Below are 16,212 nucleotides of genomic sequence, written 5' to 3' on the forward strand. Positions count from 1 at the left end.
AGCAATGTTTTTTTGTAGATGATGCTGAGCAGCCTGAGCTTTCAGTTGATTTCCTTGTTATTTGTTACAACTTTCTGCCTTTTATGTCCCCAGTCTTTCACTTGCAGATTTGTCTTTGCCTATAATATATTAATTGAGGTCTGACCGAGGCATCCACAGCTCAGTGAGCATTTCAGAGCCAGAGAGTTCAGTCGAGTTCGGACATCAGTGATGTAATTGCAGGTAAACAAGTCCTGTGTGGATTACTGTTATACAGATTGCGGCCAGATTAAAGCTGTCACTGTTTTTCAGTTTTCACCTGTTACACAACCTTTAACTCTGTTAGGCTTTGACACAGCTCAGAGAGTGTACAGGCCTCACATCATGTCGTTTTAATCCCCCACACTGCTGCTTAGCCTCTCCTCACTGCCTTTGACTCTTTACGTTCACAAGATGTGTTAACGTTCCAAAACAAGAAACATTTTTAAACAAAAAACTTGAAGAGATCGATGGTGGTGGGTTGGTGGTGGTGGGATATTGAAACATGAACTACACAAATCTTTTATTTTTTTATTTTTATTTTTTTTATTACTGAATCCATCAAAGCATCTAAAACATCAGTCAGCGTATCTAATGACTTTTGGTTTGAAATGACAGATACAAGTGGTTAAGAAGTAGTATAAAGTGGGTCACGGTCACTGTGTCAGCTCTGGGGGAGGGTTTGCAGTATGGATTTGCAGCTTATCGGATGTCTGATGGTTATTATCTCAGGGGCCACAGAGGATGGGGAAGCCCTCTAACACATCAGTCTGAGTGTTATTATCTCAGGGGCCACAGAGGATGGGGAAGCCCTCTAACACATCAGTCTGAGTGTTATTATCTCAGGGGCCACGGAGGATGGGGAAGCCCTCTAACACATCAGTCCGATGCAAGGTCGCCTATAATGGGATTCATTCATTCAGACCAGACAGTGTAGAGGGATCAAGGAGGGCTCAAAAATCTGCATCATCAGCTCTAGACGTGCCCACAACCAGGTAGCTTGGTTGTGGTGGAAAAGCAAATTCCTTGCTGCACTGGGCTGCCGTGCCGAGTCAAACCGAGCCACACCGTGTAATGGAAAAGCCCCATATGAGTACAAGAGGAGATCACAGGAGAATGCGTCCAATGTGAGAACAGTATGTAAACAACAGGTTACCTTGCCTTTCTGAAGTTGATTTACTTTTCACCTTGATATCATCTGTGTAAATGAATCCAAAGTCAAGTTAATTGCTTATTATGAACCTTTATTTTGATTGTGTTGTATACTTACGGTACAATCTGAAGTTTTCTTGTTAAATTTTGTCTATACGTGTGACAGGAATTGACTGCAAACAGAAATGAAACGGCAGAGAATGCTAATGAGGAAAGTGAAAGAAACAGTGACGAAAGATAAACAAGGGCTAAAGGGTTAAGCTGTGGTTGAAAATGGGAGCAAGGTACGTTTATGTATGAAGGTATGTGAACCTTTGGATTTAATAACTGGTTGACCCTCCTTTGGCAGCAATAACCTCAACCAAACATTTCCTGTTGTTGCAGATCAGAACTGCACAACGGTCAGGAGGAATTTTGGACCATTCCTCTTTACAAAACTGTTTCAGTCCAGCAGTATTCTTGGGATGTCTGGTGTGCATCGCTCTCTTGAGGTCATGCCACAGCATCTCAATGAGGTTGAGGTCAGGACTCTGACTGAGCCACTCCAGAAGGCGTATTTTCTTCTGTTGAAACCACTCTGTTGTTGATTTACTTCTATGCTTTGGGTCGTTGTCCTGTTGCATCTCCCATCCTCTGCTGAGCTTCACTTGGCGGATAGATGGTCTTAAGTTTTCGTGCAAAATGTCTTGATAAACTTGGGAATTCATTTTTCCGTCAATGACAGCAATCCGTCCAGGCACTGAGGTAGCAAAGCAGCTCCAAACCATGATGGCCCCTCCACCATATTTCACAGTTGGGATGAGGTTTTGATGTTGGTGTGTTGTGCCTTTTTTTCTCCACACATAGCGTTGTGGTTCCTTCCAAACAACTCAATTTTGGTTTCATCTGTCCACAGAATATTTTGCCAGTAGTGCTGTGGAACATCCAGGTGCTCTTTTGCAAACTTCAAATGTGCAGCAATGGTTTTTTTTTGGACAGCAGTGGCTTCCTCTGTGGTGTCCTCCCATGAACTCCATTCTTGTTTAATGTTTTACTTATTGTAGATTTGTCAACACAAATGTTAGCATGTGCCAGAGATTTCTGTAAGTCTTTAGCTGATACTCTAGGATTCTTCTTCCCCACATTGAGCATTCTGCACTGTGCTCTTGCAGTCATTTTTACAGGACGACCACGCCTAGGGAGAGTAGCAACAGTGCTGAACTTTCTCCATTTGTAGACAGTCTGTCTTACCGTGGACACATGAACATCAAGACTTTTAGAGATACTTTTGTAACCCTTTCCAGCTTCATGCAAGTCAACAATTCTTCATTGTAGGTCTTCTGAGAGCTCTTTTGTGGGAGGCATGGTTCACATCAGGCAATGCTTCTTAAGAACAGCAAACTCAAAACTGGTGTATGTTTTTTATAGGGCAGGGCAGCTTTAACCAACACATCCAATTTCATCACATTGATTGGACTCCAGGTTGGCTGACTCCTGGCTCCAATTAGCTCTTGGAGAAGTCGTTAGCCAAGGGGTTCACATACCTTTTCCACCCTGCTCTGTGAATGTTTACATGTTTTGTTCAATAAAAACATGAAAACATATCATTTTTTGTGCCGTATTAGTTTAAACGGACTGTGTTTGTCTATTGTTGTGACTTAAATGAAGATCAGAACACATTGTATGACCAATTTATGCAGAAATCCAAGAAATCCCAAAAGGTTCACATACTTTTTCTTGCAACTGTATATACTGTAATGGTGATATATTGATGAAATTTACAAGCGGAAAAAAATTGACCAATAACTCTGTAAATTGACGTTCCTGTTTCCATCAAACTGAGCTACATGGATTGATGTGGTTTGGCAGCGGTTTGCAGTGGTTTGCAAAGACTGACTAGAAATGGAGCCATATGCTCTGAAGTGCTTTTGAGGAGTGATTACAGCGCAAACAGAGTATATGGAATTTGATGGTTATGTCACTACCTACTGAGTCACAGAAGGAGACTCTGTGACTCAGTAGTCACTGGCCATCTTGATGCCATAGGTGAGATCATGACCCTAAGCAGTTACTTATATTGCCTATGTCTAGAGCCCAACATTGCAGTTGCTGTACCAGAGATACTGTCTGAAACAGATTTTCTCACAACCTTACTCAGGGCAGAAAGCTGAAGCAGGATTTGAGCCTCTTGAAAGAACAGCTCCACCACACTGTCACATCAGTTAGGTTAAAATTTAGACTGAAAAATACAAAACTAATTTAGCATTGCACTCCTTACAATGCACGAGTCTCATCCTTCGTAAAAAAAATAAAATGTATGACTTTCAATTCAACCCCCATAGAGTTTATAAAGAGTAAATTGTGATCTACTCAGACCAAATAATTTTTGAACGAGGCAGTAAACAAGTACTTTGTAATGGGTGTTTATGTGACTGTTTGGGCTTCTGCAGCCACAAGTGAAAACTCAAAATGCAGCCTTTGCACGACTGCATTGGTTTCCCTTTTTGCAGCTTAGTAGTAAAATGGAAAAGAGATTTTTAATGACAGAAAACTACATCTAGTTTGACCTTTACCTTGACCTTTTCACATAAACATATGCAGAGATGCAATGTGCAACATGTTTCTCAGTGTTAGACTCTTTGCACTCCCTTTTAACATAAAAAATAGCTGATTGCTGCCATAAAAAGCAGAATGAATGTGCGTGTGTTGTCTATAAATAGCAGTCATGGTCAGGGTTAGCAGGATAATCTCTGCTAATAAAAGTCTCACACAACACTCTTGTGCTGTGTCTGTCTGCACTGACCCACATGGGCGAGTCCCAATCCTCTTACAGCATGACTAAGCTGGCAGAGTATCGAGCCTCAGTCAGAAGTCTCACGTTTGTGTCAGAGCAGAGATTTAATGCCCACCCCAAGTCCTCTGTGTGTGTATTTGATAAAACAAAAACAAAAATTAGTCAGAGTAAAGAGGAAACATGAAATAAGCTCAAACACAGAGACACATGATTTGCTGCTGATGCCTAACCAGAATTATTAAATAAAATCTTAGGGAGCTTTCTTGAATTGCTGGGATCATACTACTCAGCCTCCATGGGAGTTTATTCAGTGGTCCTGGAAAGGAGGCTCCAGACGGTTGTCGAACCTCGGATACTGGAGGAATTCATTCTGCCCCTGGGACAGTGGACCAGCTCTTTACCCTTGCAGGAATTCTTGAGCACTGGAATTTTCATATCCAATCAACATGTGTTTCGTGGATTTGGAGAAGGCTTATGAATGTGTCTCAAGTGGGGGTACTGCAGGATTATGGAGTCTGAGGGCTGCTGCAGTGAGCCCTCCGTTCCCTCTATAACCAAAGTGAGGGCTGTGTTTGCATCTAGGCACTAAGTCGAACACATTCCAGGTGCACATTGGTCTCATGCCAACTCCAATTCTGTTTGTGATTTTAACAGACAGGATTTCGAGGTGCAGCCATGGGGAGGAGAGTTTTCAGTTGGGTGGCCTCAGAAGCCCATCTCTGTTTTCACTCTGTCAGAATGCGGGAAGTGGGACACAATTGCGGACTCGGGGGGGGGGGTTCTTAAAGCTATCCCAGAAGGATAGCCACTAAAATCGCAAGCGATATTTGGGAAAGGGAAGGAGGGAACCCAAACTGGTAGCAACCCAAACTAAGAATCTCCCCAACTAAAATAATACTGAGAAAAGAGAACAAAACCACCGCTGCCTAGCAGCTGATTAGAAACAAAGCTCTAAGGGGGAAGAAAAGCTTTCTCCCATGAAACACTATGGTCACCGGAGCAGTGAAAACTAAACAAAAGGACTGGGCAAAGACCTCCAGCACTAATCCACTTCAACTGTTAATTCACAGGTAATATTCTCAGGTAAGTTGTCAGTAATGTTTGTGCTAACTTTCGCTCAAAACACAGGAAAACACAAGGAGATGCGCTCACTAACTCTGAAGGTGAGGTAATGAGTCAGCACAGAGTGCTGCAGCCCAGGTGCTTAAATCAGTTTGCCACACCTGGCCCTCATCAGTGGCAATCAGTCCTCACACACCTGGCACTGCACTGATTGACTCACACTCAGTGAGAGGCCATGCTGAATTCTCACACACAGAAGATGCAGTTCTGTTGGCCTCTACAGCCGAGGACCTCCAGCAGGCACTGAGGTGGTTTGTAGCTGAGTGCAAAGTGGTTGGGATGAGGGTGAGAACCTCCAAGTCCAAGGCCATGATTTTCTCCTGGAAAATGGTGGATTGCTCCATCCAGGTGAGGAGGGTGTCTTTGAAGCACTTTGAAGCAAACTAGATAGATGTTTGGGGGCTCTTACAAGAATAAAGTGAGTCATTTTAAGTAACACCGAAAACCACAGCCTTAATCTCATCCTGTTAACCAATTTTGTTTTATCTATTCTAATATTTCTGCACACTCAGATTATACAAATGTGAACTATAAGGATTTAAATATGTCTAAAAAGTTGTCAATGATTGCTTAATTTCTCCATGACACTGCAAAGTCTCATCTTGCAGCCAGAGAGTAAAAGCAGACACAAGGAGGTCATTTCACTGCAGCCACCTGTAAGTACAGGTTCCAAACAAAAACCATACTACATTTGACTGGATCCTGTCCTGGGGTCATTAGCTTATTTTCTCACATCTTGATGAAGCTGTAATGAGATAATGTCTCTGTGAGCTGCCCCCTTCTTTCTTACTCTACCAGCAAATACAGTCGCCACAATGAACTGTGCATCAGCCAGAGAGCAACCTGCAGATTAACAGTCCTGACCACTCTGGCCAATTCTGACAGATAATCTCACTATAATGAGACTGTAGAGGTGCACTGGCAGACTGAAACACGATTAAAACAAGAAAGGACTAATCAGCTTCACTAAAGTTGTTAAAAGGCTTAAATATTTTTTCAACCAAAGTCCTGTGAAAACATTTGCACACTGATGCCGAAACTTTCCTGTCATTCTTTATTTTTCAGAACAGGTTCAATTTTTTTGTGTTTCATATCCATCCAAGTCTTATACATGGGTTATGATTAAGAACAGCGTCTCCTGCTCCCTTTTTGCTCTGTCTTATACACCTCTCTATAGAAAGCCTGAAAGCTTTCTTAGTGTTTGTCATTATATGAATTTGATTGTTTCTATAGTGGTTCCAAAAAGAGCAGACAGATGAGTCCTCTATTCAGGTTGTGGCATTTCTAAAATTTGAGAGGATTGTCCTTCTTGTTAACGGGCGTGGCTTTGGCACATTCAACTGACATGCCCACACCTTCAGAGCAGATTTTGGTTCATTTTTCAGGAATTTTAATTGTTTCAAATGCATAACTATGCAGACTGGATTTAGTTCACCATCTCACTGTACATGTTGTCAATTTCCTCCTGCCTCCACAACAAGTGCGCACATCTTACTGCCAGGTGTTGAATAAAGTATCAGAATACTTACGTCAGTGTGATATATATATAGATATATATATATATATATATATATATATATATATATATATATATATATATATATATTTTTTTTTTTTTTTTTTTTTTTTTCACAAATGTCCAAAAATGTCTTTGTTCTGTTATCATTTTGTCTTTATGGGGTACTGAGTGTAGATTGAGTTGTGTCCATGCCTCTCTCTCTCTGTGGCCTTTTCCTTGTGTCTTCTTCCCTTCTACCACAGATGAACAGAGAGTCTATGAGATACGAGGAAACAATGCAGAGGAGAAACGGCAGAGGAAATTTGTTTTAAGAGACATGAGATACGTCTTATGTGGACATTGCACAAAGCAGCCTTAGTTGCTATGCAACAATCAGATATACTCCTTCTATCCTTGAAGCCAGATCTTTTTTTTCTCATCTGAATAAATAATGAAAGAGCGTCAGCTGCAGCAGCATCGGTGATGGATTTGATGAGTAAATATAATAGTTTAACTTAGATCATATAATGCTTGGTCCCAAAATAAGAACACACACACACACAAATGTGTGTGCTTCTGTTATTATGTTGGTTTTAACTGTCTGTGTGAATTATTTGTTTATTTTTTCTTTTTAACTGTGAAACATTTGTTGTTAATAATGGGAAAGACACAAGGACAGATGGTCTATGGAAAATAGAACCATTTATTGAGTTTAAGGATTTGTTCCTCTTCTGACAAAAGAGAGGGACTAGGACATTACACTGCATCATAAAAATATATTTTGATCTGGCTAATACACAAAATAGACATAATCTGTGCATGTTGGATTTGCAGCCTTGAGGAGAAGAGGTGGAGGAAGAGGAGATCAAATCGAAAGAATTGATCTTTCACTCAAAATTTACATTCGTTTTCTTAACACTTTAAGTTCATTAGAAAAGAGATCACTCCTGAGGAAAAAGCAGGTAAGAAAATAGAAAAAGGGCATACAGACAAATTGTTGGAAAGGGTGAATAAAGTGCACAAGACAAGACAAAGTGCTGAATTATTTCTCCTCTTAATCATCAAAAGCTGCCTCCTCTCTAGACCACACAAAACACATTTTCAGCTGTAAAGTCTACAGCTGGATAACATCAGGGGTTATTGTGGTAAAAGGCAAAGGAAAGGAGGAGAGGAGTGTTAAACAATTCCATATTTCGCCAGATCACTGAGCTCCATGTCCCCGAAGGCTTCCCATGGGCAGATCACTGTGATGTCTGTGCCCAGACCCTCCATGCCGGGGATGTCGTCTCCAAATCTGAGAGCCGGGGACAAAAAAGGATCAGACCGGTGAAAAACTGACAGACATGGGCAATGGAAGATGAGATTTGAAACAGAACTGTATTGATGAATGTTTGTATAATATGTAATCTGTCTCACCCCTTCTGGCCTGGTTTGGGCGCTTTGCTCTTGAAGGTGCGCATAGCCCTCTGCTTGAATTTGGGTGGCGCCTTCTTGTCAGCGGGAGTTGCTACGTCAGCCATTGTGTTAGGTTACTGAAACAGAAAAAAGACATGGAACCTCAGCAACTGTTTTTTTTTTCCAGTTTTTTTTACAGCTTTGTATGACAAGAACTTTCACTACAAGTTCACATCCTGCTTTGTGATACAGCTGGCCAGCAAGTTGTGTTCAATTTAAACTAATTTATGTATCTTCATATTGCTCATCCATTTATGCTACACATATCAAAAATAGTACTTCTTAACAGCACTGTGTACAGCACTTTAAACTCAGCCTTAATGCTACAGGTAAAAGCTTTTAAGATTTATCAATAAAAAATGTTCTCTTTATTTTGGCCTTGTTACTCTAAAGCACTCCATTCTGAACACATCTATTTCTTCTTCGTCTCTCCATAAAACTTTAGAACAATTTTAATGTTATGGATGTAAAATTGTCTTTTATTGATGATTTCTTGAGATTAGAGGTTGAAATGAAAACAAAAGAAATAGAAATCCATTATGCTTTGACTGACAAAAATTACAACCAGTGCACAAAACCCACTTGCTTGACCTAAATTCATTCAGGTAATAAGAGCTCATGATATAATGAGAGGGATGCGGCCTCTAGTCCACGTAAATCTGTCTAATAAGTCAATTTAACTCCATTTCAGACTGGAAAAAATACTCAAAAGCCATGGCAATCCATCTCCTCTAGGTAAATTCTAAGATGTGCATCAACACCATCCTGCATGAACACCACAGCAGAGAAAAAGCAAATTCCTCTCACCTTTAGTTAGTGTTTCCTTATGCCGTCTGATGAGCCTCTCGCAGTACTCCTCAGTTGTAGAATTTCTTCCTATGCCAGACTGTCCCTTTTTAAAGTCCTGTGAGCTGTTAATCTCCTCAGATGATGACTCTCTCTCTCCTTTTGGTGCCAACTCGGCTCTGCCCGTTCAGTACCAGCTCAGCCACGAATAGATAAGATGAAAGACTAGCAGATATAAATATCAGATGTTTCTAGACGTGTCTGTACCTTGTACAGTGTAAGAAAACGTGTCAATAGTAACACTTAAAATAAAGTGCTCAAAATGTTCAAAGTTACTAGTTTATGAATGAGCAATAACTGTAACCATTAAAAGGTAATCATAAAAAGAACTCAGTATAATGCTCCTGTTTGCAACATGGGAAAACTGAGTTACTTATGAATAGGAAGTAGTTAAGAGCTGAGTAATGCTCAATATGACGCTCCACTTTATTGTAAAGACAACAAGCTAACTAATGCATTGAGAAGGTACTGAGTCTGAGTAACTACCCACTATGATGCTCCGCTTTACAACTAGAGACACTGTGTAACTAATGGATGAGTAATCACTGAGTTATCATCCAGTATTGAATTCCCTCCCAGTATGAAGATCAACAGGAAGTAATCATTTCAGGACATCATTTGTTCTCATAAACATAATTTTGAGCTCTTTAACTAACAGTTGTCATATTTATAAGCTAATTAATTGTAAATGTCTGAATATTTATCAAGGAGAAACTTGCCATCTTCATGTTAAAAAATCATTAACTACCAGTAAAGTGCGTATTCTTTCCCTAGCTCTCTCCCAGTTAGTCACTTATCTATTCCTTAGTAAATTATAACTAAGTTAATCACTAATAGCCTTCCATTTAGTCATTCATTCTCTGCTAACTTCAAGTCAGTTGCTTATTAATTCCCTGGTTAACTACCATTCAGTTGGTCTTTATTTCCCTGGTAAACCACGAGGTAGCTGCGCATGATTAAGTACCAGTTATTAACTCATTCATTCCCTGGTTACTACCAGTTTGTCCCTCATTCATTCTCTGGTGCTGGTTAGAAAGTAATTCTTTACCTGCTTAATGAACAAGTGATTAGTCATGCATGATTTCCATGGTAATTTAGTAGTTTATGACTCTGCTTTTACCCAGTAGCTTCACCAGTTTGATGTAGGTTAACCAGCAGTTAATAACTCATTTATTCACTGGTTAACTACTGGTTAGTTGGCCATTATTCCCTGGTTTACTGTTATTTTCTAACCCATTGATTTCCTGGTTTACTACTGGTTAGTTAGGATTTTTTTTCCCTAGTTCACTCTGGGTTAGTAACTCATTCATTCCCAGGTTAACTGTTGGTTTAGTTACTCATTCATTTACTGGTTAATTACTGGCTAGTTAGAAGTTTTTTCCCTGGTAAACTGTGGGTTAGTTACTCATTAATTCACTGGTTAATTACTAGTCAGGGAGCATTTCCCTCCCTGCTTCACTGTGGATTAGTAACTAATTTATTCCTTAGTAAACTTCATGTAAGTAACTCATTCATTCCCTGGTTAACTGTTGGTTTGGTTACTCATTCATAAACTGGTAAATAGTGGGTTGGTAACTCATTGATTCTGTGATTAACTACATGTTAATTACTCATTCATTCCCTGGTTTATAACTGGTTAGAAAATAGGTTTTTTCCCTCCTTGACTGTGGGTAAATAACTCACTGATTCCCTGGTAGACTTTAGGTTAGTAACTCATTCATTCCCTGGTTTATAACTGGCTAGTGTGTAGTTTTTTATGTTCTAACTGTATATTTGCAAAAGGACTAATTACAGGATTCAAGCTTAAAAGAAAAATGAACATCTATTGAAGCTCTGGGCCTCATTAATTATAGAACAACCGAAACATCTCTATAATCTATTCCTCTTTTCTGCAGATAAAATTGAAAGTCTCGAGTCCCAAATTCAGAGCTGATGCTGCTTTAACTTCTGTCACAAGTAATATCATTTCTGCTGTTGACAAAGACAAAAACTGTGCAGCATTTGTTAGTGTTGCATGGAATTTTCAGTAATTGGCTAAGGTTCAAAGTTCTGGGAGAAAAAAAGTATGGGACAATGTTTTGTCACTGCATACACTTTAAGGGCATTCATGTTGGAAGGTTAAATATGAAACATACAGAAGATATGACGCACCAGCTTATACTTGCAGCTAGTTTGTACACAAACGTGTCCTAACTTAGCCTGCACGAGGATATGGAGCATGTGATGTAAGAGCAGCATATACCTGAGCTGCATGCAGGTGATGGTCGCTTAGAGGCAAAGTAAGAACACTTAGCTATTCAGCCTTTAATCTTCAGCCTCATGGCATGAACACAGGCCACAAAGGGTCAACATGAGACTACCTACTCAACAGTATTATTTGTAATGAATAATATTTCATAAAATAAGATTAAAAAACATGCCTGATACATTCATGTTTATGGCACACAAATTGTAATGTATTTTGAGAAAATAAACAGTGTTTTCAAGTTATTTTTTTAGCCTTTTCCATCAGTTTTGCATGTTTTATTAGCAGATGAAGACTTCGATAAGTGGATAAAACTAGGAAAAGAAAAAAAACTCCTTTGTGCAAGTCAAATGATTGATTTTAGGTACTACAACAAACCACTGTTTATGACTTACGGATTATCTGTGTTTGATTTTAATTTAGTTCTAGTATTATTTTATTTGATCTAAAACTGTGCATTCATTTATAAGGTGCTCTCTTCCATCCAGTTTCAAACCGAACTCATATTGTTTGGTGAATCTATTCACTTGTCTCTGACATACACGTCATTATGTAAAGGTCTTCACATGTCATGACAGTGACAGACTTTTGAGCCCCCTCCTAATCTAATAGAGCGGCTTACTGGGACACTGGAGCAAAAAAGAACAGAAAGTTATAGATAAGCACGTCAGCGGGATTTGTTGAGGGGAGTATATAAGATAGTCAGAACAGAGAATAGATACGCAAACTGACCAGAGAGACATCTACCAGCAGCCCGCTGTACCACTGAAACAGGTAAGAACAAACTCAGAACTTTCCTCTGCTGACAGCTTTGGACAACTTTCAACTTTGCAGGAAGGATTAGGGTTAGTGTAAGGATAGTGAAGAAAAAAGGGCAGACAGATGTGGCAGGTCCCAGATGAGATGAGGAACTTTAATTTAAACTAAAGTTTATTTAATTGAAGTGCTACAGCCCATTGCTTTCTTTGTTTTAGTCTTTGTAAGTTGTGCAGTTTGCAACCTGGTTTGAGTACATTTTCTCTCACTTCCTCTTCCTGATAACGATTTCTGTAAGATATTTAAATATTGCTTAAAGAATATGCAGAATTTTCTTGGTTAAGTTTTGGCAGTTTAACTTGGCATTAACTTTCTTAAAGCCATTACTACTTTGTCTTTAAATTTCTGACACATTTACCTTTTAACTGAAAAAGAGAGTTTGCGTAAAATTAGGTGCTTGAAAAGTGTGACTTATAAAACAAAGTGTAACTTATTTAATGTTGGGTCCTTGTTCAAGTATAGACATTATCTTTGGTTCAGTGTGAGGATATTTTTTCATTATAAGAAAATTGTAATGATCATGTACAATGGACAGAACTCTCTTATAACTTTGGTTTCACTGTAGATCAACTCAGTCTTACTGCTCTGCTGGGTAAACAGAAAACATGGTTAAACATGGTATAACTTATACAATATTTACAATACAATATAATACCATATTTAAAGATTGTATTACTGGTAGATTTGATAATATTGACAAAACATTCAGAAAGAACATGCTTCTAAATGGCTCAGAACTTTTTAAAAGCTTTTGAAACAATAACAAAGTTTGTATAAGATGTAAAAGGTTGCACATCAGTAGATGAAGTTTGGGTGAACATTATGTAAAGATTGCAGATTGCAGTTTTTCCCTGTAATTTATTATCAAATTGTTTTTTGATACTGAAGTTTTGATAGTACTAGTGAAAACACAGACCATTACATAGCAATCAGTGTTAGAAAAGCATGTTCTTTGTCAAAAGGAAAGACAGAAGCATAAATGACACATAAGATAGCAGAGTTGTCAACAGATAGAATATATGTATTAAAGTATTTGAAGTGAAAAAATAAAGAAAAAAACAGATACAAAAACCTGGATGTATTGATGTTATGAAAGAGCATCCCAACTGACATTTGATGATTTTCCAAAGGAACTTAGAGGTTTATATCATGTTAAAAAAATATATACATGTATGCACAGAGAAAAAGTGTTCTGGTACACAGGCTATTAGCACTGATTGTGCTTACTGTTTCTACTATTTCAAAATGCTTGCATTGTTAACTCAGTCTGATTATTAATAGGAGCACTAAGGAACAGTATTTCTTAAAGTGTCAAAAATAAATAAATAAATAAAATATATACATGTGTGTGTGTGTGTGTGTGTGTACAAACTAATTGAGGTGAAAGAACATGACGGTAAAGACCAAAGCGTTGCTGAGCTTTCAGTAAAATATAACTTAGGCCAGAGTTAGGGCAGATTACATCAGATCTGAAAATTACCTGTTCAGGTCAACATGTTCTTAAACTCTTGGATTATTATCTTCAACATACAGCATGCGTGTAAGCATCGGACTCAGTGTGGAATTAGGTGAACTTAGTTATATCCAGGACTCAAGATGCTCAATATGGCCGGGAGTAATCTTTAAAGCCAAGGTGTAAAAATAGTCAAAGCTGTTTGTGTAACCGGCTCTGAAGAAGCTGTATGACAGCTTTAATCTATAATTTGACCTCACTTAAACATGTTATATCATCTAAGCAGGGGACAGTGGGGCTTAGAGGGGGAGGAGGAGGGGGGTCTTAAATGTAGAGATTAAGTAGTTAGGTGTTAAAGGCTTTTTTGGTTTGTTTTTCAGTGTATAAAAGATGGCAGACGCAGGTGTTGCAGCTCCCGCCGACAAGAAGGCTCCTCCCAAGTTCAAGCAGAGGACCGCTCGTACCTTTAAGAGCAAGGCCCCCAAACCAGGCCAGAAGGGGTAAGATCAGTACAGAGTAACTTGGAACATTTATTCAAGCAATGCTGAGATATTTGGACTCTGAGGTTTTACATTTGCTTTTTATTGTAACTTACCTGCATTTAGTGGGAAATATATAGCTTTTTACTTGATTTTACAGCAAATGTTTTGAGAGTTGGAACCCAGGCTGCATGCACACATGGGGCATGACTCAACCACCATGCCATCTTCGCCACCGTTTTGATTTACTTTTAAAAACTACATTATAATGTATCATAATATTGAGAAGTGAAGTGACATATTTAACAGTGGGTTCTAAACATTTAGCGGCTGGTAACCTGTTGAGAAAGAGCAGCGACTTCATTGATGTGTCAAAGCTGTTGAACAAAAAGAGAATGACATTTCAAAGTTTCTCACACTTTTTATCTGAATGTTAAATCGCCAAACAAGTCAAACTCTTCATTATAAATTAAAGCCAGATGAAAAAGTTTAATTTCTGTTTTACACAGGGATACAGAGCATGAATGAATTTGGATGATTACTCTCTTTTTTATGTTTTTGTTTTTTGTCCTGGTACAACATCTGACCTCTTCCACCACTGGAAGTCTTAAAAATAATGAAGTACCACAAATGAAACTTTGGCTGGAAGTAAAGCCCCACTTCTCTTTGTTTACAGATTTGGAGACGACATCCCCGGCATGGAGGGTCTGGGCACAGACATCACAGTCGTTTGCCCATGGGAGGCCTTTGGTGACATGGAGCTCAGCGACCTGGCGAAATATGGAATTGTCTAGAAACCCCAGCATGTCTTTAACACAACCAAAATACCTCCCTGGACTGATTTTCCTTCGCCCATTTCTCCTCTCTTGCCCTGTTCTCCTTCATCCCCAAAAGTACCCTACCCATTGTCTGTTGTTGTGTAGGCCTACATGAGCTGTGGGAAACATTGCACAAGTAACGATACTTAAAGATGAAAACAAACTGAAGAACAATTGGCAAGTGCAACTTTAAGTTGCAGTAAATCTAATATAATTAATATATACATGCTTCAATGAGGTAACCATGCTATGAGCAATCGCTCTACCTGTCTCCCGCCCCCACCCCCATCCCCACCCACCCCCACCCCTGTTCTTTGCACTCGGCTTACACAGTTCTGAGAGACAGTGAACAAGTTTGAACCTTTTGTAAGAGGAATCAGCTGCTGAATGTGCAGCCTTTCACTCGACCTTCACTCCTCTCCTGCCTTTTCCACTCCATGACCCTTCCCCTCTTTGGAGCTATTCCTTATAAATGTACAGATGTTTATGATATAAATATATAAATATATTTTTATTTTTATGAACTACGAAAAATATATATGTGCATACTAGCTGTAGGAATGGGAGTTGTAGTTGAAAATATGTCAATAAATTTTGCCCCCAAGAGAAATGTTGTTGTGCTTTTCTTAGCAAGTTAAAAAATGTAGAGATGTTCATGAGAATAATCATGAAGAAGAATACCTTTAAACACACAATATCGATATAATAGTGGTCAGTTTTATCAATAAATAACCAATAACCATGCTAGTTAATGTCTGCATGCTAGCATACTAGAGAGAGTGAAAATTATAAATATTAAAACAAATTAATAATAGGCTGTCAACACATCTTCACTCCACATATGTTAGCATACATTAGCATGTAAACCCAAACTCCTGATTTGAACCTCACATAGCTAACATAAACAAAACCTAAAGCTTTCAAATAAATGGAAGAAGGCCATTACATACTCAGTGCTCAACAAAAAGTAAATATCTTCACATTGTAAGATAAAGAGCCAACATTACAAACATTAATCACAGATAAACGTGAGGCTATCAGAGCATTTTCATTCTACCTTTGTTAGCATACTTACATTAGCATGTACAACGAAACTCCTAATGTTAACAGCACATAGCTAACACAAATTAAACCTAAAGCTTTCAAACAAATGGAAGAATGCCAATACCTCCTCTGTGCTCAACAGAAAGTAAATATCTTCATTCAAGATCAAGAACCACAGTTAACCAACATTTGAGAGCCACTAGCATGACAGTAGTTCATACTATCTATAATATGGACATCTTGTTCATTCCAAAACCACCTCTAAGTCTTTAACGTTATTATTTTTCATCAGTTCAACAGTTTTGCTAAACTTGCAAAGTAGATGGATACAGGTTGCGGATTGATTCTCACTGGCGCATCCATCTTGCAAAGCTCCAATCTGAACCATTTGGATCCGGTTAGAAAGTGACAGGACCAATCAGCAATGAGGGGCAGTACTTTCAGGCGCAGCAGAGCTGTGACATAAGCAAGCTCTGATTGGCCCATAAAGATG

General features: G+C 38.8%; 2 protein-coding genes across 2 annotated transcripts; one reads left to right on the forward strand and one right to left on the reverse strand.

The window, feature by feature from the left end:
- Window positions 1-7,739: 7,739 nt before the first annotated feature.
- LOC121508729 (retinal cone rhodopsin-sensitive cGMP 3',5'-cyclic phosphodiesterase subunit gamma-like) lies at window positions 7,740-8,383 on the reverse strand. The gene is made up of 2 exons (XM_041785772.1): window positions 7,980-8,383; window positions 7,740-7,857 (listed from the first exon to the last, which is right to left on the reverse strand). Exons 1-2 carry the CDS (start codon window positions 8,081-8,083, stop codon window positions 7,740-7,742), a joined length of 222 nt encoding a protein of 73 aa, XP_041641706.1. The 5' UTR covers window positions 8,084-8,383.
- Window positions 8,384-13,768: 5,385 nt separating this feature from the next.
- On the forward strand, window positions 13,769-14,832 carry LOC121508968 (retinal cone rhodopsin-sensitive cGMP 3',5'-cyclic phosphodiesterase subunit gamma-like). The gene is made up of 2 exons (XM_041786114.1): window positions 13,769-13,878; window positions 14,534-14,832. The coding sequence occupies exons 1-2, from the start codon at window positions 13,769-13,771 to the stop codon at window positions 14,649-14,651; spliced, it is 228 nt and encodes a 75-aa protein (XP_041642048.1). The 3' UTR covers window positions 14,652-14,832.
- Window positions 14,833-16,212: the final 1,380 nt, after the last annotated feature.

Source organism: Cheilinus undulatus, linkage group 4 (genome assembly GCF_018320785.1).
Source record: "Cheilinus undulatus linkage group 4, ASM1832078v1, whole genome shotgun sequence".
Classification (NCBI taxonomy): domain Eukaryota; kingdom Metazoa; phylum Chordata; class Actinopteri; order Labriformes; family Labridae; genus Cheilinus; species Cheilinus undulatus.

What these genes read in the sequence shown, in the direction of transcription:
- LOC121508729 (XM_041785772.1), bottom strand. Translation starts at nt 8,083, where the DNA reads ATGGCTGACGTAGCAACTCCCGCTGACAAGAAGGCGCCACCCAAATTC. An exon ending in CCCAAACCAGGCCAGAAGGG is followed by an intron (nt 7,858 to 7,979) that starts GTGAGACAGATT and finishes CCCGGCTCTCAG; the next exon opens with ATTTGGAGACGACATCCCCG.
- LOC121508968 (XM_041786114.1), top strand. Translation starts at nt 13,769, where the DNA reads ATGGCAGACGCAGGTGTTGCAGCTCCCGCCGACAAGAAGGCTCCTCCC. An exon ending in CCCAAACCAGGCCAGAAGGG is followed by an intron (nt 13,879 to 14,533) that starts GTAAGATCAGTA and finishes CTTTGTTTACAG; the next exon opens with ATTTGGAGACGACATCCCCG.